The sequence below is a fragment of the Polyodon spathula genome, chromosome 4, assembly GCF_017654505.1.
Source record: "Polyodon spathula isolate WHYD16114869_AA chromosome 4, ASM1765450v1, whole genome shotgun sequence".
NCBI classification, from domain to species: domain Eukaryota; kingdom Metazoa; phylum Chordata; class Actinopteri; order Acipenseriformes; family Polyodontidae; genus Polyodon; species Polyodon spathula.
Genome location: NC_054537.1, coordinates 3,497,006 through 3,520,888, shown reverse-complemented (window position 1 = coordinate 3,520,888; position 23,883 = coordinate 3,497,006). Strand labels below are relative to the sequence as shown.

The following is a 23,883-nucleotide window of genomic DNA, read 5'->3' as shown; positions in this document are numbered from 1 at the left end:
AGTTTATTTTTTAATGTGTTTGTCCATCCTGTCTAAAAGATATTCTAGTTCATGCTATTTAAGCAATAATACCCAACACAGAGATAACTACTTTTAGCAGTAAGGGCCAAAGCCCTCTGTGAATTCTAGCAATGATGCTGAGGGTATTATTGTGACTATAAGCTATTTCACATTTAATTGAATTATTCTGTGGGAACAAGAAATCCCCTCAAAAGTTACTGTCCTTTTTGTATAAGGGTATTACTTCTAGATTGCAGATGTTCCAGCTATTTATATTTACACTGCTAAAGCTAAAACAAAAGGAGATGTGTTTGCATTATTGTTCTGAAAAGTAGGACTGAAGGAGGTACAACAAACCCGAAGTCTCCTAGAAATAAACTGTACCTGGCCAGTCTCTTGGGCAGAATACTTTTTCTTCCAAACAGATAAGAACAGGCACTACATCACAACAGTCAACTGTGGTGCGTAGAGTTAAAAACAAAATCAAATAAAGGAAACACCGCAACTCACATGTCAAAAAAAATAAATGTTACTGGTTAAAAGAACAACACATACACTGATGAAGGCAATGCTAAGGTGAAATGCTTCGCTTTTTAATGTTTTTTTAACCAATAAACTTTTTGTAGACAAGCTTTTTTCCTACCCAGAGAGCACCAGAAACAGCAGAATTTATCAACAATGGGATCTTGTGATAATGAAGCAAGGCACACATTAAAAAAAAAACAAACAAAAAAAAACACACTTTTATTGCTCCCCAGTCAGCAAGGAGAGAAGCTCTTAATCCACAGGTCAAAGGAATCTGTTAACTGCTTGTTTCCCTGACTTTGCACACTGAAATTGGTGCTTTGCGAACACAAACCTTGGAATTTACTGAAAACAAGGCTGGAATCCGTGTTAGTGCAGGATTAAGGACTAAATCCCAAGGTCTGCTGAATGCAACAATGTCTTAAGGTTGTCTCTGCCTGGTGTGTTACAGGAGCCCTTGGTGAAACATGCTACAGTACTGCAGCTTCATCAGTGGATGATGCAGGTCCCTACGATGCTTTTCAGGGAAATGTAATTCAGAGGAAAGCAGACTCATCACAGAACCAACTCACACCTGCAATGACGGAGATCTCTTTGAACTGCTGAATAAAACAAGTTCTCTTTATTCCAATTTTAGAAAAAATGGTTTTACTCTTAATTGTTCCATTTTAACAAACTAGCTTTTTCATGATTTACAATTACAACCACATTTTTGGTCTCTTAATTTCTGTTTTATTACATTTTGTATTAGACGGTTTTTAATTTAGTGAAATAACTTCCATCAGATTCAGTCAAGCACGTCATGAGCCCAGTGTCACAAAGACAGCCGGAGTGGGTGGCGTCAGACCAGAAACAGTAAAATAAACAGAGAGGTGGAGTTTGGTTGAGCTGAGCGAATGGTCTCGCTCAGCATTTAATGGGTGAACAGAACAGACGCAAAATATATGGTTGTATTAAATGAAAAACACAGGATACGGAACTGGTAGCCAAAATAAACAGACAAACAAAACGGACCAAACAGACAAAACATGGTGAGCTTCTTTTAACAATTATTACTATTATTATTCTTCTCTTTACCTCCGTCTCCAATCCCGTTCTCCACTCACCGAACACACAACCCAGAGTGGGTGAAAACATGCTGCTTTTATGCAGCTGTACCGAGACTCGATTGCTAATCAATCATTCAATTGGAGTCGCGGTACAACTGCACGTGAATTAATAAAGTGCAATTCCCCGTGCTCACATTTTACTTTTTACTTGCACGTTGTGCAATCCTTGTGCCTAAATAAACATATACGTTTTAAACACTCGTGTTACAGACCCGTTTATATCCCGTGTACCAATGACTATACACCAACATTTAACACACCACACGCAACATATAACAGATAATATACACAGGGGCGGGCACTTTGTCAAACCCAGCCACAAGCCTGAGCTCTTCCACAAGGAGGTCCCCACGTTCGTGTACGATGTGGTATGGGCACCTTCAGCAGATTACTGTTTGGGGGGGTGGGGGTGTACACATTCCTGTACAGTCCTAACCACATTTTAAAATCAATTAAAACAAACATGTGAGACAAAGAGGAAATTGATGTGTATGTATGTATGTACGTACACACACACACACACACACACAGTACATTCCAAATGTGTTAGAACACCTAAAGAGTTGTCACTTATCCTATATACCTACCTGCATGAAAACCTCAGGGTGTGGGAATTGTAAATTTTCAGTCAACAATTGGTGATAATACAAACAATAGGTACCTACATGTGCAAATGTTAGACCACTTTGTGCTTTAATTAGGCATCTTAAACTTCTAAAAAGTCTCCTGCATTTTACCATTTGTGACTCTGTATTCCTTTCCTCTTATGATTTTAAATGAACTGCATGTGTGGTCCATTAAAGTCACCAGTTAAATTAGACAATCACTAATCTGTCATGTTCTAATACATGTGCACACTACTGTATGTGTTTGAGCATTACAGCAGTAACCACATTTTTTAATGAATCAAAAAGAACATGAAAGACAAGGGAATAAAAACCAAAACATTGTTTTTATATAAATGACTTTACTGTAAATACATGTACAGTACACCACCTAGTGGCTGGGCCAGATGTACCACTTAAAATAGGCAGTGCCTTACTTTACCAATGAAAGCAAGATTGTTGCTTAGTATTTTCCTGAATGTTGCCCACACATTCTTGGTGTGTTTAAGACTCCTCCTCCTTACAGTTTCAGCTTTGCATCCTTCACTTGCATGCCCAGCTCTGCCACACCAGCCCTCTCTTTCAGCAGGCTTGCTTGCTCAGCTGTTCCCAGGCTCAAAGCATTCTTCAGTAAAAAGTGAGTGATGAAAAGCTTCAATCCTTCCCTCAGCATTCCGAGCTTTGGAATTCCTGAAATCCTGCACAGAGTGGAAAACGTGCTTTTCAGTTCTTGGGGAAATCAATAATAACACCCCCTTTGTACTCTTAACCCCTTTCCTCCCCACACAAACTAAAATTAGTGATTACAACAATGATTAATCAAACCCATCCGTGGAACTGTGAAATGCATTCTTTACAAGGAAGTAGAAGGAATCGTTGGAACTGTGAAATAGAGGGTTTACCAGGATGTAGAAGGAATGTCCTGCCAAGAATGCAGCTGTTACTTGCCTTTAAAATGAGAAGTAAAAACTACTACAGGCAGTGTTTCTATTACAATTTCTACAGGTATGGTAGGATCACTAGGACAGAAGATTCAGAAAACGATCAGCCACCATTCCTGCACTGCTCATGGCTGAGTGCGCCATTAAAGAAAGCTCCAGTTTCTCAGGGCACCCTTTTAAAAGACTGGTTTCTCTTTTGAAAACAGGCAGGAACTCATCAGCTACAACTACATCAGCTGCAACTACATCAGTTTTGACGGGGAAAAAAGTTAAGATACCAGGATCCAGATACAGTTTATAAACTGAATGCAATCACATCAGTCTGTTTGCTTTATAAACAACATACAAAAGTGTTTCATTTTAATTTAAAAGGGTTAACCAACTGCTACAGTAGGAGAGATACAGTCACATGTTACACTTAGGTGTAAAAAGATGCCAATTACCTCCCAAAAATGTCTTTCAGCTCCTCTGGTTCTGTTTCACACAGAAGTTTTCTCAGCAGTTGGCGCAGGAACCGGACTTTAGGCTTATCCAGTTCACTGAACTCGATAACCTGGTTTAAATTTAAAAAAAATAACAAAAACACATGCTAAAATAAGATGTATTTATTTATTTAAATAGAACAATGTTAAATTAGCCTTACTGAAATGCAATTCCAAATTAAGTCTTATTCTTTTTTGTTTCTAAAAATGTTCTCCGAAATTTTAACTATCCAATAGGTCCCTACACAGCTCCTATCCCACGACCAAGCCAGCTACCTCTTTCACACCCAGGAACTCCAGAGCAGATCCCAGGCGTTGGAGGCTGGTGATGCTGTGAAAAGGTCTCGTTTCAGCTTTGTAATGGGGCAGTCATTATTATCAATCCCTCACTTTCTTTCATTGAACATGGTTCAACTGGGCACTTTGTTTTATGTGAAGTGACTGCATTTAAAAAGGGAAACTGCAATCCCAAACACACCATCTTTAAGTGCCTGGCTTTTTAAAAATGTAACTGAATCCATTCTGTCATGCTAAGAGCAGTTTTACTGTTTTAGACTCTTAATAAAATGTGCATTGATCAGTTTCCAACTGTAGCATACAACTGGTAGCAGCATGTGTAAATAACACATGTCAGAGGCCCATCAGTTAATAGAGCTGTGTTCTCCCAGGAATTCTGTACAGCTGGGTGGCACAGCATTACAGCCAGGTGCTCTTGTAACAGAAAAATAAAATGGCCTTACCATAAATATATAAAGAATAGAGAGAATTTGAACAATAAGAAATGGAATTAATAACAATCCACCCTAATTCATACCCATGCTACACTGCTCCATTCACTCCCTGATCCTTTGCAATCTTTTTTGTGTTTCTGGCAGAGCTTGCACATCACATCACCCAATGCCTTGCTGTAAAAAAGCCATTTCCATTTTTTCCCCTCGTCGCATCATACCCACTATCACGATGTTTCTTTTTTTACGCACCGGCTCCTCTTTCGGTTCTTCCAATTCGTTTTCTACACGCTGCTCCTTGTTTACTATATCGTGTTGCTCTAGCTCATTTTCTACATTTTCTTTTTCATCCTCTGTTTCGGTCCACATTCATTGACACTATTTTTGCTTTGAAAATAAAATCGGTTATTTTTTTAGCAGTCATTTTCCTGTTCTGTTTTAAGCATTTTGAGAGTCTGGGAAACCCACCCCTTTCGCTCTGATTGGTTAAATGTAGTGTCAAGGTGTAACACAGCAGTCCTGTGGTTCCAAGATCGTCTTTTCACCCAGCAACACGGACAAGTGATCTAGTTTGCTAGCAGCACAATCAATCCTTATCGTAAAAGGCACAGTAGCATATGCAAAACAGATGGCTCGTCCGGCTTAAAAGGCCTGGGGAAAAAGCTGTAGAGAGTATTGTATCTTACAGGATCAGATATGATGGTTCTACTGTACAGTTTTGCATAGGAGACCTAAAACTGTTCTTACAGGACATTATTATTATTTGTTTATTTAGCAGACGCCTTTATCCAAGGACAGGGTGCGTGAAATATGCATCAGCTGCAGAGTCACTTACAACAGGAGGTTAAGTGACTTCAACAGGGTGACACAGTGAGTCCGTGAGTGAGCGGGGATTTGAACTGGGGACCTCCTGGTTACAAGCCCCTTTCTTTAACCACTGGACCACACAGCCTCCTATATTCATTCCCCCAACACCAATTAATAAGGTTGAGGTAAATTCTTAGCAGATCTATATCTATACAAAGACCGTGAAATCAAGTCTGCCGTCTGAACTCACTGCATGTATTTCAGTGTACATTTGAAAATGCCAGCCCATTTAGAAGCTGATAGTAGATGACAGACCTTCAAGACAGAGAGTGAAAGAGACTTCTTCTTGAGTAGATGCACTAGGAGATGAACCAGGTTGCTGAAGGAGGTGCTGGACAGGTTTGCCAGATCACGGAATTTGTCCCACATGCTGAATTGAAAAGTCATCTAATAATTAAAGAAATACTTAAAATGAGTAGAGTCAGCTTACGTGAGAAACAATATTTGTGTGTATATATATATATATATATATATATATATATATATATATATATATATAAATACACAAACACTGTTTGATTTTCAGAACTTTCTTATTCAAATGGCCCTATTTTGATTATTGATATTGACCCGTTTAGATCGACTACATGTCATTTAAGGACTGCAGCTAGCACACAGCACCACCTGGGGGCCAGATATTGTACTGTAAAGAATTTTCATATTTATATATATATGGCTTCTAGTTTTCGGTTTTATTTTCCATCTCTCTCCCTCCCTTTAAACTTTAATTAACAGCTGTTAAGCCTTAACTGAACACCAGATTGTTTAAATTAGCGACGCGCTACTAGAAACTAACGCAGTGGAAATTAATAAGCTGAATTCTGCGATTAGAGCCAGAACGAAATGCAGGTTCAAACAAAATCGGGTGAAATCTATGCATGTCGTTTGTTAACTCAATCAAGATATGAAGGTAAAATGAAACAACTTCCTTCAGTAATTAATTAGTGTTTGATTAAGAAAGCGAATCAGCTCAAACTATGTTTAAAAGGTACATCATGTGATCAAAAATAAAACCTGAAAACTAGAAGCTCTAAATATATAGTGGCAAAGTAACTGAAGGGAAGTACGTTAGCTTCAGGTTAGGTCATTCATGTTATGTACCTTCTTTGTAAAGTGTTTAACTATTGGTTCATTTACTTTGTTTGATGAGTGATTCTGTATTCTTTTATATAATGCTGTACCTGTCTCCAATATTATTTTGTTACATTTTTTGGCAAAATATATCATAAAAGACTACTAGTTTTGCATGACGGGTTTCTTATGACTGAATGTTCACTTGTATCTATATATTTGCATACGTTACATGTGCCATTGCAGGGATATATAGGACTACCTGAAAACGCCTGTCATATTCACAAAATCTTTCTCCCAAGACAGCATAGAACGGGTTAAAGCCCTTCTCTTGCAGACAGCAGTCCGTGAGCACATGCACAATATCTCTTTCTTGCTGGTCCTTCAGACCAAGCCTGCAAAAATAAAGACAAAGAAAAAGAAAGGTTCAAATTCAGCCATGAAAAATGATCCAATAACCCAGTCCTGCCTCTCAGGAGGTAATAGAGCTCACAGGGAGGAGTTTGCTTTGGGAACTCCTGGTTTCTTCTTGCAAGGCATACCTGATCAGTTTCTCAAAGGCATCAATGAAATCCTCGCTGGTCATCAGGACACAGAAAATGTTCCTTCTTATATCAGTATTCATTCTCTGTTTACGAGCAAGCTCCAAAATCTTAGAGCTTACCTTCAAAAGAAGAGGAAGATTTTTAGAAATCTACTGAGTACAGGCATCAAACTTTGAATCTGTTTGAATATGTTGAATTACAACAATCTGCAAAGGAACCACTGTATCTGCCATGTTACCTGAAGAGACCTCTGAGGACTTGAAAGCTTGTGAGTAATTATTGTTTAGTTAATCCAATAAAAGGGATCACATCTCCTTCTCTTTGTCTATCATCTCTGGGCTGATACAGCTACCACTTAATCTATCAACCTTATCTAGCAAAGGCTGTGTATGGTATCGCTGTGATAACGATTAAGGCGACTTCCACACGTGGAAACAAAACTACAACAAATTTCAGTCATCTTAACAATCTACACAGCCCAACAAAAACAGCAGTTCTGGCTTGCACCAGGGTACACACAACTATCCTGTCGCCACACTCACTGAAAGACGGAAATTTCCCCTATACCGAGAAGCACGCTGGAATAGAAGACAGATTCATTACCAGCGAAACACTTACCTGGCCTGCAGGCTGCTTCTGTTGTGTGGTGCTGCCAATCATTGGTGCTCCGCTCCACGAGGACCCGACAATCCACCAGCGCCCTACCTGGTCTGCAGCCAGCAGGTTCTCCAGAGAGACCCGCAGACAGACATCGCTGCCACTGGCACTGCTGTGGATCTGAAGAACAAGCACACCATCAGCTCTTTTCACTTTACATTGAACCCTCGTGAAGTTTCAAGCCTACTCGATGGCAGCCACAAGAACCTGGATTAATTGTTAGGCAAAATGATTCAGATTGGATGTCAGAGATCCCACTGGGGAGTAAAAGGCTTGAACAAGAGCCCTCTTACGGAGTACAAGCTGTTTTACTTGAATCTTGCTTCTCAAAACTTTAACAAAATCCTTCAAGGACATCAGTCCAAGGATCCAAAACAAATGTGATCTATCTGCTGGGAACTGCTGTGGTGCAATGCGCCCTGTTGGTGTCATTCTTTAAATCTGTTCATCCCAACAAATGACTGGATGCTGATTTATTTTTTCAGTGTATTGCAAAGTTGTTTTTTTAACGCTTTAAAATAATGCTACTGTAAAACAAACAAAGTTCCAACATGAGATGGCGCTTTATTTAGCCTAGCCTTTCTTTTATTAGTACAATAGCTAACTTTATTTATCTAAGTTTCCTGTCTGGGGACTGTTTTAGCAGTTAGTGTTACTAGGTTTTTTTTTTTTTTTTTTTTTTTTTTTATATTGAGTGCCCAATCATATAAACCTATATTTTTCTCCTCAATTTAGTGTGCAATTATGTCACATCACCGCAGCAATTCCCCACAGCACCTCCTGAGAACTGAAGGTTCAGTGGGTGTCCTCTGATCCCACAAGCAAGCCAGAATCCTCTTCTACACCCAGGAATTCGAGAGAGGACGTCCGCGAGCTACCGGCCTCTGGAGGACAAAGGCCAGCCCTGCAGGTGTCCACCTGAGCTTACTGGGCGCCTGGCCGGTAGGGTGCACTGTAGCACCATGAGGAGCAACATTACTTGCTGTTTTGCATCCCTAACCCACAGGAGTGCCAGAGCCAATGGAACGCACAGCCAGGACATGAACCTGCACACCCCTGACAGTATTTCTCACCCTGCACACCACAATGCTGTGCTTTTACCAGGGGGGGGGGGGGGGGGGGGAAGAGAATACAGTACCCCCTCTCTTGCACAGTGCATTCAGATGGTGGACAGGACTGGTGCTTTACAAATCTGAAACAGGTTGTTGCTAATCTGCAAAATGATGAAATATGCTGCCTATGGAGCATTCCGTTTCTAGGTGTAAATTAAAATGGGTGGGGGGGGGGGGAGGAGTATTGACTGAGCGTGGTTACCAGTGTCCGCTGTAGTTTCCTCAGTCTATCCACAGGCTCCGGATCGTAGCCTGGGATTTTTCTCATGTCGTTGTTCTTGAGTGCAAGCATGGTCTCCAACATGAACCGCATCTGTAAGGAATTCAAAGTTAACACTGCAAGAATGATTTAATAAAATAAGATACAACTAAATGCTACCCATTAACATACTGTCCAATGAATAACAATTAAAAAAGATTTACTAACATCATATATACACTGTACATTTAAGTATATGCAAGACAACTATATACTGTGTCTGACTAAAAGCTGTACATTTCAGTAGGATGGTATATGTTTTCTTTTTTATTTCAGGTATGTCTGTTTCTTGCATTTTACAAGCATGCAGCCCCACATTACTTTCCAACCCCCTTGACCCCTCCTTTCAATGAACACGCGGAATCCTGCATGCAGATTTCATTCACAGGTGTGCTCGTACCCTTGTCTGATCCTGGAGCTTTGTTCCCATAGCGATGGCCTTGCTTTGCACTTCAGAGATCAGCTCCTTCAATGCCACTGCATCATCTTTTCTTAACAAAAATCCAACGTTTTTCAGTAAAAACAGGATTAGCTCGATGTCCTTCTCTGTAAAAGCCTTTGTGAGCTTCTTCAGAATATCAAAGATGAGCAGAGAGTGCACCACGTGGAAGTTGTACAGGTGTGCGATTATGGCAATGAGGTTGTCACACTCTTTACCTTCACCGCCAACCTGGTAATGTTCTTCAAACTTATGAACCACCTTTTCCAGAAAGTGGGCACCAACCTGTAAAATACAAGAGGCACAGTCAGAATGGATAAAGAATACAAAAGAAACAGACATACCACACAGACAGAGGACGGTCTTTTCATTTGAGCGGTCACATCCTTGCATTTTGTTTTAAAATGTACAGTACATGGTTTCATTCTTACAGAATCTGGGATCATGTGAACAGACTGACTAAACAGGAAATTGTTCAGACAGCAGTATCTTCTCCTGAAGACCAGATGTCATTACCTCCAGCCCCACTGTGTGATGGAGAATGCTGACCAACAGGACGTGCTCCAGCAGCAAGCGGTCTGGCATTAGGGCAGGAGTGACACAGCCCGCCAGCAGGATGTCTGTCACAGTGTCATTCATGTCCTTTCGACTGCGGCTCATATACAGCTCCTCCAACTGGCTGCTTATAGATGCCATGTTGTGCTCCGTTAGCCTGCAGACAGATGAACAAAATAAAATACTTCAAACTGCGTTTCCACTGCCTGTGGTTAGAAGAATAAAGCATTCTTAGTCCAGCTGAGTAAGTTCAGAAGAAGTTTACTGTACAGACCACATTCCGCTATTCGCAAGCGCAGCTACTGTACTGTGCGTCACGCTTTACACAGAGATCTGTACAGAATTTCACGTTGAGTCAGTTATTTGTGCGAGTGTGGATTGAGGCAATGCTAAATATGGAAAACCTAAAACCCAGATTTCTGAATATATTTATTGTTGATGCAACCATGCTGTAAAAGCAGACATGAAGGTTGGCAATAGCTTAAATACTAATATCTAGAGTGAGCCATTAATTTCAGGATTTTTTTGGTTTTGTCGCATTACATACATCACATTGAAATTAAAATGTGTGATGCTGTAAAAGACAGAACAGAGAAGCAGCTTGTGAAGCTGTTGTGTCTCCAGTGGTACAGGTGTGTAATGCTACAAACAAAAACTTCTCATGAAATCACTGTCTCGTACTATAGACAGGCCATCCAGATTATTAGCAAAAACATGTGCAGAGGATGATGGTCATGTTTAGGGCTGGTCTCAAAGAGTTGAAGATTATCGCTAGCCAGGAATTCAAAGGTAGGATTATTTTTTTCTCTGTTAACAGAAACCGTTTGACAAGGTGCGAATACTATAATTAGATCACACTGTAAATGTCACTTGCATGCAACATTTGATCTTTTGATTTGTATAATACAAATTACTTCAACAAAAGCTGTGTTCAAATCCAAGCCCAAATCATTATACGTAGCAACTCCACACAGTGCCACTGCCATGTATGGAGCAGGGTACATTATGCCTTGTAAGAGAAGTGCTATTATTATTTGTTAATTCAGCAGACACCTTTATCCAAGGCGATTTACAGAGACTAGGGTGTGTGAACAACGCATCAGCTGCAGAGTCACTGCAACAAAGTCTTGGAGCACAAGGAGATTAAGTGACTTGCTCAGGGTCACTCAGTGAGTGAACTGGGGACTGAACTGGGGACATCCTAGTTACAATGGTATGGTAGAATATCTTCATTGGCTATCTCGACAGCAAAGCGTTGTATAGCGTAAGCTGTAGAAAGAAATGTCTCAAAACCTCACTGCTGTTTGGGATTTTTTTTTGTTAAATGCCCAGACAAAAAAAAAAAAAAAAAAGTTGAATGCAAACTGTGCAAGCGACTGTTGATGAATCAGAGGCACAACTAATCTCTGGGATCACTTGGCAAGCACTAGTTCATATTAATATTAGTAGTAGTAGTAGTAGTAAAATGTAACTGATAACCTGCTTGCAACAGTGACTTAAATAAAGCCTTGTTTTGCCCAAGTCCGTTGCAGTTATTTTCATTGGTTGAAATAAGCTGCTGCTGCAATGCAAGCTTACTGTATATAGAGCAAGCAGCATCAATTACATGTACATAAACAACGTGCATTTTTATATAAATGATAAAAACATGATCACTGTTCTATATAACATTTTTTTAAACTACATGTTAATGTTTTATTCCACTTATATTGTAAAATAGGATTTTCAATCAAATATAAAGAACTACAGTGATGTTACCAGTAAATTATGCAACTTAGTACCACCAAAGGTTCGAACCTTCCTTCGGTAACATGTTCCGAACCATCCAAGGTCAAAGGTACCCTTCGTTACAGCCCTAGTCACATTTCACCACAACTGGACAAGTAAACACTAGAAACCCGCGAGCATTACCTGTTTAGGAGTCCTTTCACATTCCTTTCCAGTCTCTCCAGCTCCTGTCTCCTCTTGGCATCGTCAGTCTCTGCATACTCCCGCTGGTGAGGTGGGATGTATTTAGCGCTGCCTTCTCCCGAGCCCTTCACAGAACACACAGGAGCACAACTAATATGTTACACCTCAGTTTGTGCAAGTGCTGCACTGTACACTGCCTATTAGGGATCAAAATGTGTGTTGCTACCACTAGGTGGAGCAACTAGTCAATCCTCTTTAGCTGTTCCAACTTGAGGGTGCTTGCACTTCAGACGCCTCCCACCCCACACACACTTACAGCATGGGAGAAGACACAGTGGCTCTCAAAAGTATTCACCCCCCTTTGGACTTTTCAAAATTCCAAGGAGGGGTGAACACTTTTGAGAGCCACTTGGAATGCATTGACTCACTCCAGAATCAGCGCACACAGCCATACCTTTTCGTTTGTACTGCCTCCATGCTCCTCTACTGTATTCTCTGCCTCTCCTCCCTCAATAACTGTATCCTCCTCATTTCCATCACCCTGGTCCAGTTCTTCATCACTCTCCTCCTCCTCCTCCTCCTCCTCCTCCTCCTCCTCCTCAGTGGCCTCCATCTCTTCAACATATTTCCCGCTGTCTTGTTCATCCTCGTCTGACGATCCCTCCTGTTGAGAATCTTCAGACAGCTCAGATTCACTCCCGCCGAGCTGTTCCAGCCTCTCCTTGGTCACGTCCATGTCTTCCTCTTCGCTCTCGTACAAGCCCGACGCGGAGGCTCCGGGTTCAAGAATGCCCAAAATATAATCCAGTCCATCGGCAGTGAAAGATTGGGGCAGGGTGGTTTTATTCTTACGTTTGTTCATCCCCAGGTATTTCTCTAGCCTTTTGATTTCTTTCTCTTCTTCGACATTGGCTTCCAGCAGCGCCCGTTTCCTCACTTGCTGCTGCTTGCTTGTTTTCTTGAACGCTGCTTGCTGTGCAGTGCTGCTGCTGCTAGGTATTTTCACCGAGCCCTGCCTCGAATCGCCGGCGGTACTGCTGCTTATTCTCTTTGATCCTTGCTGTGAATTTAGAGTTTGCTTGTTTCCCCCCTTTGCATGCTGTGCTTTTTCTTTGTTGTTGTGTTTTGGATCAGCAGTGTTTTCTTGCTGCTCAGAAGACTCGGCGTCTTGTTTTGCAGTCTTGTCCCTTCCTTTTGCACTCGCATTCGGTTTCGTTGGCTTTTCGTTATTTTGTACAATTGTGACAGTAACGCCGGGGCTTGCTTTTAAAAGCTTCCCCTCATAATAATCTTTCATTTTAGCCTTCTTGTTTTTTCTTTTTTCTTTCCTTAATTCCTTCCTACTTTTCCTCTTAACACCGAACAGCATGCTCCCATGGCAACCATCCTCACCTCCCGCGGTCTCCGTGGATTTGTCTTCCTTTTTTAAAAACTGCTCAACGGATAACTTACACTTTTGCAGTTTGCTGAAATCTCTTTTTATTACTCTGCGCTTGCCGTGATGCTTCTTCTTCATCTTAATCTTCAGGCAAGTGCGACGTAAAACAAACTCAAATATAGTATTCCGACTGCAAGCACACCCAGACAGCCCTTCGCAGAGCGACTGTCACTGTAAACACAAAGCTTATTGTACTTTAACTGGGCATAAAACCATGCTTCTCATGGGAGCCGCCATCGTGGAAACCTTTACCGGAACAGCTGCTCAGCACGCCTACTTCCGCCAGTCCTTCGTGCTGATAGGATCCCTCACACGACCCGTTCTTCCGCTGTTTTATTGGTTCATTATTTTATATATTTACAAGGTGTATAGTGTATTCATGGTTGGCGGTTGTACTACGATGTTCATTTTCGGTTTTATGCTAAAACACGGTTCCCGGGAGTGGCTAAGTAGTGTGCATTCTGTCAGAGTTCACCCTTCAGTAAACGCACCTTTATCAGAAACCCTTGGTACATCCAGGTAAGCCATTACACCTGCCGGGCACACCACTCTATAGCAAAGCCGTGCGAGACAACAAGGTGTGCCAATGTGTACACGGTCGCTGCTGGGTTTGTAATTTTCAATTCACTCCCTGTAAATCTCTGATTTATTCAAAAATAAATACAATACAACCCATACCAATAAGTAACTAATGTTCATTAATCTATACCCATCGCATTAAGTATGACATATGAACATAATAATCAAAATCAGTAGCCTTCATCATTTCAACGATGGATTTTTACTCATTATTATTTTTTTACATAATCGATATTTTTTGCAAGACTGACGTGTGCTTTGTTCTATGCCACACGCACCATGTCTGAATAGCTGCTCATATCCTGGGCTAATGAGCGGAACGGTTTAGGACTATGTTTTTGCCGTCAGGTAGAGTCTGAAGTCTCACGATGATGACTTGTCTGGAAAGGCAGCGCTGTTGTGAGTAGATAAGGCGCTGTGAGGCTCTGGCTGCGTTCACGGTACTCGTTCGCCGGCTGCAGCCAGTCTGCGGCTGACGTCACGGTCTGTGCAGACGGAGCGCGGGCAGTTGTGGTGCGGTTCTGCAGAGAGCAGATTGAGCGTGAAATGGGGTGCTGTTAGAATTGCATATCAGCCAGTTCTGCTCATTGTATGCAGTAAGACAAAGATACATGGGAACCTCATTGCATTCATTCAGTCATCTTTAGTAAAAGACACATATACACTTGATGTTGTGTTCAACAATAGTCATATATATATATATATATATATATATATATATATATATATATATATATATATATATATATATATATATATCTAAAATCACAAGCGTTAAACTTCACTGAAATTGTCTGTTTCATAATTTTCTGCTGTACTAACTTTCCTTGTGCATATGTTTATGCTGGCAGACCAAACAAGGGTAGATGAAAACATCCACATACAATGTTTTATTATGAAACTGATAATTTAAACATGTATGTAGCTTTTTATTATTTGTAATAGCAAGTTAATACAAAACACCTTTCAGTCGTTTGCAATGATCATTGCAGAACTGTAATATCAATGGCATTTGTATAGGCAGTGTTTGTAGCGGTGTGTGTCATTCCTGAACACGAAACAATGACTCGACTGGAAGGCGATCAGTGTTATTCACACCCGCTGGCTAGGTGGCAGCAGCAGGCTGGGTGACACTCTTATGTAGCTGTCGATGCCCTTCTCTGTCACCCAGCGCTCCTCTGCTGTTTTGAAGCCGTGGCTGCTCCAGCGCTGACGCTTCGGAAGATCTGGGTGACGTCTGATGTCATATCCTGTTGAGGTCAAGCAGACGGAGAACTTGAACGGTTTCCGCACAAAGTCTGCGCTGAATGACAAATGTCTGCGCGTCGTGAGCGCACCCTCTGTGTTTCTGTTGTTTATTTTGAGGGAGTGGGGCTGTTTTGCGAAAGAGAATTTTGTATTCGAGTTGCTATGCAGCGTAAGTAAGTAATTTATACTTCATTGCAATATGAAGAATGGAAGAAGACGATGTGACCATCACCGTCAGGGAGCAGAATTTCCACAGCCAAGTCCGAGAATACATTGTGAGTACAGTAATGAACAAGTCCGAGAATACATTGTGAGTACAGTAATGAACAAGTCCGAGAATACATTGCGAGTACAGTAATGAACAAGTCCGAGAATACATTGCGAGTACAGTAATGAACAAGTCCGAGAATACACTGCGAGTGCAGTAATGAACAAGTCCGAGAATACACTGTGAGTACAGTAATGAACAAGTCCGAGAATACACTGTGAGTACAGTAATGAACAAGTCCGAGAATACACTGCGAGTGCAGTAATGAACAAGTCTGAGAATACACTGTGAGTACAGTAATGAACAAGTCAGAGAATACACTGTGAGTACAGTAATGAACAAGTCCGAGAATACACTGTGAGTACAGTAATGAACAAGTCCGAGAATACATTGTGAGTACAGTAATGAACAAGTCCGAGAATACACTGCGAGTGCAGTAATGAACAAGTCTGAGAATACACTGTGAGTACAGTAATGAACAAGTCAGAGAATACACTGTGAGTACAGTAATGAACAAGTCCGAGAATACACTGCGAGTGCAGTAATGAACAAGTCCGAGAATACATTGCGAGTACAGTAATGAACAAGTCCGAGAATACATTGCGAGTACAGTAATGAACAAGTCCGAGAATACATTGTGAGTACAGTAATGAACAAGTCAGAGAATACACTGCGAGTGCAGTAATGAACAAGTCCGAGAATACATTGTGAGTACAGTAATGAACAAGTCCGAGAATACATTGCGAGTACAGTAATGAACAAGTCGGAGAATACATTGCGAGTACAGTAATGAACAAGTCAGAGAATACATCGCGAGTACAGTAATGAACAAGTCCGAGAATACATTGTGAGTACAGTAATGAACAAGTCCGAGAATACATTGCGAGTACAGTAATGAACAAGTCCGAGAATACATTGCGAGTGCAGTAATGAACAAGTCGGAGTGCGAGTACAGTAATGAACAAGTCAGAGAATACATCGCGAGTACAGTAATGAACAAGTCCGAGAATACATTGTGAGTACAGTAATGAACAAGTCCGAGAATACATTGCGTGTACAGTAATGAACAAGTCCAAGAATACATTGCGAGTACAGTAATGAACAAGTCGGAGAATACATTGCGAGTACAGTAATGAACAAGTCAGAGAATACATCGCGAGTACAGTAATGAACAAGTCCGAGAATACATTGTGAGTACAGTAATGAACAAGTCCGAGAATACACTGCGAGTGCAGTAATGAACAAGTCCGAGAATACATCGCGAGTGCAGTAATGAACAAGTCCGAGAATACATTGCGAGTGCAGTAATGAACAAGTCCGAGAATACATTGCGAGTACAGTAATGAACAAGTCCGAGAATACATCGCGAGTGCAGTAATGAACAAGTCCGAGAATACATTGCGAGTGCAGTAATGAACAAGTCCGAGAATACATTGCGAGTACAGTAATGAACAAGTCCGAGAATACATTGTGAGTACAGTAACGAACAAGTCAGAGAATACACTGCGAGTGCAGTAATGAACAAGTCAGAGAATACATTGTGAGTACAGTAATGAACAAGTCCGAGAATACATTGCGAGTACAGAAATGAACAAGTCGGAGAATACATTGCGAGTACAGTAATGAACAAGTCCGAGAATACATTGTGAGTACAGTAATGAACAAGTCCGAGAATACATTGCGAGTGCAGTAATGAACAAGTCGGAGAATACATTGCGAGTACAGTAATGAACAAGTCTGAGAATACACTGCGAGTGCAGTAATGAACAAGTCAGAGAATACATTGTGAGTACAGTAATGAACAAGTCCGAGAATACATTGCGAGTACAGTAATGAACAAGTCGGAGAATACATTGCGAGTACAGTAATGAACAAGTCCGAGAATACATTGCGTGTACAGTAATGAACAAGTCCGAGAATACATTGCGAGTACAGTAATGAACAAGTCCGAGAATACATTGCGAGTACAGTAATGAACAAGTCCGAGAATACATTGCGAGTACAGTAATGAACAAGTCCGAGAATACATCGCGAGTGCAGTAATGAACAAGTCCGAGAATACACTGCGAGTGCAGTAATGAACAAGTCCGAGAATACATTGCGAGTGCAGTAATGAACAAGTCCGAGAATACATTGCGAGTACAGTAATGAACAAGTCCGAGAATACATTGTGAGTACAGTAATGAACAAGTCAGAGAATACACTGCGAGTGCAGTAATGAACAAGTCGGAGAATACATTGCGAGTACAGTAATGAACAAGTCCGAGAATACATTGCGAGTACAGTAATGAACAAGTCCGAGAATACATTGCGAGTACAGTAATGAACAAGTCCGAGAATACACCGCGAGTACAGTAATGAACAAGTCCGAGAATACACTGCGAGTGCAGTAATGAACAAGTCCGAGAATACATTGCGAGTGCAGTAATGAACAAGTCCGAGAATACATTGCGAGTGCAGTAATGAACAAGTCCGAGAATACATTGCGAGTGCAGTAATGAACAAGTCCGAGAATACATTGCGAGTGCAGTAATGAACAAGTCCGAGAATACATTGCGAGTGCAGTAATGAACAAGTCCGAGAATACATTGCGAGTGCAGTAATGAACAAGTCCGAGAATACATCGCGAGTGCAGTAATGAACAAGTCCGCGAATACATCGCGAGTGCAGTAATGAACAAGTCCGCGAATACATCGCGAGTGCAGTAATGAACAAGTCCGAGAATACATCGCGAGTGCAGTAATGAACAAGTCCGAGAATACATTGCGAGTGCAGTAATGAACAAGTCCGAGAATACATCGCGAGTGCAGTAATGAACAAGTCCGAGAATAGATTGTGAGTGCAGTAATGAACAAGTCCGAGAATACATCGCGAGTGCAGTAATGAACAAGTCCGAGAATAGATTGTGAGTACAGTAATGAACAAGTCAGAGAATACATTGCGTGTGCAGTAATGAACAAGTCCGAGAATACATTGTGAGTACTCGCTGTACAAGTGCAGTAATGAACGTGGGGGAAGCGTGGGTTTGCATCAACAGCATTTATTTATCGTGTCACACTGGCCACATCTTCATTGTCATTACCCGCGTGTCGCCCGTCAGTAAGCAGACAGTCAGTTTTTGAATACACAGATATTTACAGTCGTGGTGGGGTTCATTTTCCGCCCAAGGTCTGTTTTATTTAGCTATTTTATGTTTATGCCATGGTAACCACACACATGCATTTCTATTTAAATCTATTAATTTATTTGTGATATAATTTGCTGCATAGCTAATGATCTACTCTTTTGTTTTTAAACATGCATAACCTATAAGTACGTAATGTTTGTTTTCCAACACGTATTCCCTTGACAAAGGTATGTTTAACACACCAAAACATTAGGATTTTGGTTCTTTTGAGAAAACACACACACACATTATATATATATATATATATATATATATATATATATATATATATATATATATATATATATATATATATATATATATATATATATATATACAGTACTGTGCAAAAGTTTTAGGCAGGTGTGTAAAAATGCTGTAAAGTAGGAATGCTTTCAAAAATAGATATGTTAATAGATTATATTTATCAATTAACAAAATGCAAAGTGAGTGAACAGAAGAAAAATCTACATCAAATCAATATTTGGTGTGACCACCCTTTGCCTTCAAAACAGCATCAGTTCTTCTAGGTACACTTGCACACAGTTTTTGACATCTTGGAGAACTAACCACAGTTCTTCTGTGGATTTAGGCAGCCTCAGTTGTTTCTCTCTCTTCATGTAATCCCAGACAGACTCGATGTTGAGATCAGGGCTCTGTGGGGGCCATACCATCACTTCCAGGACTCCTTGTTCTTCTTTACGCTGAAGATAGTTCTTAATGACTTTCGCTGTATGTTTGGGGTAGTTGTCATGCTGCAGAATAAATTTGCCGGCCAATCTGATGCCTCCCTGATGGTATTGCATGATGGATAAGTATCTGCCTGTACTTCTCAGCATTGAGGAGACCATTAATTCTGACCAAATCCCCAACTCCATTTGCAGAAATTCAGCCCCAAACTTGCAAGGAACTTCCACCATGCTTCACTGTTGCCTGCAGACACTCATTTGTGTACCGCTCTCCAGCCCTTCGGCGAACAAACTGCCTTCTGCTACAGCCAAAAAATTTTGACTCATCAGTACCGAGGACCTGCTACCATTTTTCTGCACCCCAGTTCCTGTGTTTTCATGCATAGTTGAGTCGCTTGGCCTTGTTTCCACGTTGGAGGTATGGCTTTTTGGCCGCAAGTCTTCCACGAAGGCCACTTCTGACCAGACTTCTCCGGACAGTAGATGGGTGTACCAGGGTCCCACTGTTTTCTGCCAATTTTGAGCTGATGGCACTGCTGGACATCTTCAGATTGCGAAGGGAAGTAAGCATGATGTGTCTTATCTGCTGCAGTAAATTTCCTTGGCCGACCACTGCGTCTATGGTCCTCAACGTTGCCCGTTTCTTTGTGCTTCTTCAAAAGAGCTTGGACAGCACATCTGTAAACCCCTGTCTGCCTTGAAATTTCTGCCTGGGAGAGACCTTGCTGATGCAGTCTAACTACCTTCTGTCTTGTTGCTGTGCTCAGTCTTGCCATGGTGTATGACTTTTGACAGTAAACTGTCTTCAGCAACCTCACCTTGTTAGCTGAGTTTAGCTGTTCCTCACCCAGTTTTATTCCTCCTACACAGCTGTTTCTGTTTCAGTTAATGGTTGTATTTCAACCTACATATTGAATTGATGATCATTAGCACCTGTTTTGTATAATTGTTTAATCATACACCTGACTATATGCCTACAAAATCCCTGACTTTGTGCAAGTGTACCTAGAAGAATTGATGCTGTTTTGAAGGCAAAGGGTGGTCACACCAAATGTGGATTTGATTTAGATTTTTCTTCTGTTCACACACTTTTTTTAATTTTGTTAATTGATAAATATAATCTATTAACATGTCTATTTTTGAAAGCATTCTTACTTTACAGCATTTTTTTACACCTGCCTAAAACTTTTGCACAATACTGTATATATTGTAGAGATCTTGATTCCCGCACGCAGGCGCCTCACACAGGGCGAGGCAATCCACACACAGGCAGAGGGCAGGCGTGAACCTGGGACCTCTCGTACAAAAGAGCCAGCTCCTTTGCAAGGAAGGTATGTCAGGCTTATGTCTTCGTATGTGATTAGGTCACCTACCAGCCCTGCTGCTGCCTTCCCCGGTGCACGCTACACTCTCCCCTGCCAGCCTCAAGTCCACCCCAGACTTGCTCACCAGGCTGCAGTCCAACCAGTGCGTGCCAGGGTACCTGCATCCACTTCTGACACCAATGTAGCATTCTCAGTTCCTGCAGACAGGCGCCTCACACAGGGCGAGGCAATCCACACACAGGCGGAGGGCGGGTGTGAACCCAGGACCTCTCGCAATGAAGCATAGTGCCGATACCGCTGTACAAAAGAGCCGGCTCCTTTGCAAGGAGGGTATGTCAGGCTGTGGCAATTTGGCCGGTGATTGTGAACAGGTGTAGAGGTGATGCAGTGCAGAAGAAGTCACAAACAGTTGTAATCCGGTAGGAAACGGGGGTTTTAATTATAATCCGGGTCTGGTGACCAACAAAAGAGAAACGCTGTGTAATGCGCGGCGCCAAACAAACGGGTTTACAGTCCGAAACAATAAACATTATCCTACCCACAATACTAAAACACGGTCACCAGTTCCGGGTGCATGTAGTAGTGCTTGTGGTGGGTGATAACAAGTTATTTGGTGACAGTTCGTGCAGTGCAGTTCTGGCTTGTGCTGGCCTAAAAACGACAGTTCCGGAACGTGTTTAGCCATCTAGTGATACAATAAACAAGACAATTACTAACACTCAAAACAAACAAACACTCACGAATATTCCTCGGCAGTTTCTACTGCAGCAGTCCTTCCAGGTTTACGTATACAACCCAAGTGAAGGAAAAGATTAGCGTTTCTCTGGCCCCTTTTATGCTACCCCGCATGATCCCTTGATAAACTATTACAGCTGCGTCTATAGCTTGCAGCTGCTACCTCGTTTACCTTCCGGGTCAATACGTTCCTGCAACAGAGTCTCGCTTCCATCCAGGCTGACCGACTTCCCGACCTCTGAAATGAACTGTCAGGCCAGCCCGTCCAGATACTTTTGCTTTCACTATTTAGCACTCACAGGTTGAGAGGGAGATTTACAACCAGAACTCATTGTATTTCTGTCACACAGGCTTATGTCTTCGTATGTGATTACATCATTACATAAAGTCATGGCTGTTTTCTTGCAGCGGGTTAAAGTTGCGGTTGAATGGTAGGAGGTTACCCTGTATAAAATTAGGCACTAATCATTCCTCACCTCCCCTCAGGAACATTTCTAAGACTGTTCTCTGGCTGCCTTTCAGCTTTTCTTTGCAGAGTTGATAGAGGGTACCATACTACAGTAAATTAGTTCAATGCAGATTGGAACTTTGTCAGACAGCCAACCCAGTGCAGAAAAGTTCAATGTGCCCCAGTTATACTACAGCTTGTAGTGCATTTCAGAAAAAAAAGAAAAAAAAAAAAAACCTGTCTGTCCTATTAGGGATTTAAATTTATACAACACTGTTTAGATCAGTTGAATAGACCCAATAATCTCCTGAGCGTTAATGTAATTGCTTTGCACTTGCAGCAAGTACAACAAACAAAATCTGCTTTGGTGACACAAAAAGGGCAAGGAAAAAACATTTTCTGTTCTGGTACAGGGATGGCAATAAGACTCCCATTGCATAGCAGTTTGATCCATTTCTGCTTTGACTTCGAGTTTAATAAGACACTGAGCTTTTTACAGTACCATACATTGGGGAGTATCAAACAGATCCCTGAAATTCACTTGCAGTATGTAGTCAGCTTGTGATGGGACATGCCATGTGATCCATTAGACCTGTATAAACTGTGTGAGAGTTGTGTGCATCTGTACACTGTGGCTAATTAAGCTCACTTTGATATTATATTTATTTTGGTGCTTTGTAGTTTCCCTTTATAGTTGAAATTTTTTTCCAACCAGGAAACTGCATAGTACCAGGGATTATGAATCAGTCTTAATAATAGGCTGAGTAGTGATCAATTCCTATTTTTCATGTCCAATTCCTTTTCAAAATCATTTCCCAATTCTAATTCCAATTCCTTCAAAGGAATTAGAATTGATATTTGAGACATAATTATTATTATTCAACTGCTTTCATTTGAAGCCAATTTAATTGACTAACAGTGACTTCAATGTAAGCAATTTGTTGCCACTTGAGAAGCTTGTTTTAACAGAATGGAGTTCATTGTGATCAATGACGGGGGGGGGGGGGATTTAAGAAGAATAAAGTTTAGTGTTCTTTGGTGCAAGTGACACCAACTGGAATGTGCCAGATTCCGTGCTGTTTCCCTTTTATCTCATTGTAAAGAACTAAGAAATTCTAGAACAAGAAACGGCCATTCAGCCCACCTATGCTCACATGCTTTGGTGTCAGCGTAGTCCGTTAGCACTCTGGACAGGAAAAACAAAAAAATCCTAACCAAGGGGAAATGAGAATCCGAAAATGAGAAAATCTGAGAATCCGTGGCTAGACGGAACGCCCTTCCTCCAGGTGGATAGCTAAAGGTCTTGCTCATGATAGCATCTAGTCTATTCTCGAAGGATCCGATAGTCTCTGCTTCAACAACTCTGTCTGGCAGCCTGTTCCAATGTTTCACCACCCTTTCTGTGAAAAAGCTATTTCTCCTCTCGGTTCTGAATATGCCCTTCAGCTTCCACCTGTGGCCCCTGGTTCTGTTCTCTGTGACCTGTGAAAAGTAATTCTCAGCAGTTACATTGTTAAACCCCTTGACAATTGTAAATACATCTATTAAGTCGCCCCTGGCTCTCCTTTCTAGGCTGTACAGATTCAGCTCTTTTTCATTCTATGACATACCCTTCAATCCTGGAATGAACCGCGTTGCTCTCGTCTGTACTCTGTCCATTGCTTCAATGTCTTTCTTATGATGTGGAGACCAGAACTTGACACAATGTTCTAGGTGTGGTTGTACCAGTTGGTGTATAATTTTAATATAACTTCTCTAGATTTGAATTCAACTGTCTTGGTTGTATAATTTAACATTCTATCTGCCTTTATTTAATAGCTTTTCCAGACTGTCTAGTTGGCTTAAGAGATTCATCCGCTACTACTCCTGAGTCCTTTTCATATATAGCCTCCTCTATTTCGATACTGTTCATGCTGTACTTGCCTCTAATGTTCTTGTGCCCTATGTGCAAGACTTTGTATTTATTTACATTAAATGTAGTGTGCCATGTGTCAGCCCAAGCTTGAATCTAGTCTAATTCTCTTATTGAAGTTGCTGATTGGGAGTTGGCTACCCATTCTAGTTTTGTCATCTGCAGTTTTGCATAGTTTAGTGATTATTTCTTGGTCCAAGTCATTTACCCCACTTGTTAAGTTACTCCAGTTTGATGCCTGGCCTCTAATTTTAGCCCTCTGCTTTTTA

General features: G+C 41.2%; 2 protein-coding genes across 3 annotated transcripts in view; one reads left to right on the top strand and one right to left on the bottom strand.

Annotated features, from left to right (window-relative positions):
• Positions 1 to 2,584: 2,584 nt before the first annotated feature.
• On the bottom strand, positions 2,585 to 13,524 carry LOC121314064 (nucleolar MIF4G domain-containing protein 1-like). The gene is made up of 11 exons (XM_041246880.1): positions 12,261 to 13,524; positions 11,807 to 11,931; positions 9,857 to 10,052; positions 9,302 to 9,625; positions 8,845 to 8,955; positions 7,492 to 7,650; positions 6,871 to 6,992; positions 6,591 to 6,723; positions 5,513 to 5,644; positions 3,624 to 3,733; positions 2,585 to 2,937 (listed from the first exon to the last, which is right to left on the bottom strand). Exons 1-11 carry the CDS (start codon positions 13,320 to 13,322, stop codon positions 2,760 to 2,762), a joined length of 2,652 nt encoding a protein of 883 aa, XP_041102814.1. The 5' UTR covers positions 13,323 to 13,524; the 3' UTR covers positions 2,585 to 2,759.
• A 1,566-nt stretch (positions 13,525 to 15,090) lies between these two features.
• The window catches only part of LOC121314063 (limb region 1 protein homolog), a 64,012-nt gene continuing 55,219 nt past the window's right edge, over positions 15,091 to 23,883 (top strand). Inside the window, exon 1 of one of the 2 annotated variants that reach the window (XM_041246878.1) lies at positions 15,091 to 15,346. In XM_041246878.1, the coding sequence (XP_041102812.1) occupies positions 15,278 to 15,346 (69 nt within the window). In that variant the 5' untranslated portion in view covers positions 15,091 to 15,277. The remainder of the gene's footprint in view (positions 15,347 to 23,883) is intronic. The other variant, XM_041246879.1, reaches the window with a different exon arrangement.

Coding starts and splice junctions, on each gene's coding strand:
- LOC121314064 (XM_041246880.1), bottom strand. CDS start 13,322: ATGAAGAAGAAGCATCACGGCAAGCGCAGAGTAATAAAAAGAGATTTC. Junction 11,932..12,260: donor GAGGCAGTACAAACGAAAAG/GTATGGCTGTGT, acceptor TGTTCTGTGAAG/GGCTCGGGAGAAGGCAGCGC. Junction 10,053..11,806: donor GTGAAAGGACTCCTAAACAG/GTAATGCTCGCG, acceptor ATCTGTCTGCAG/GCTAACGGAGCACAACATGG.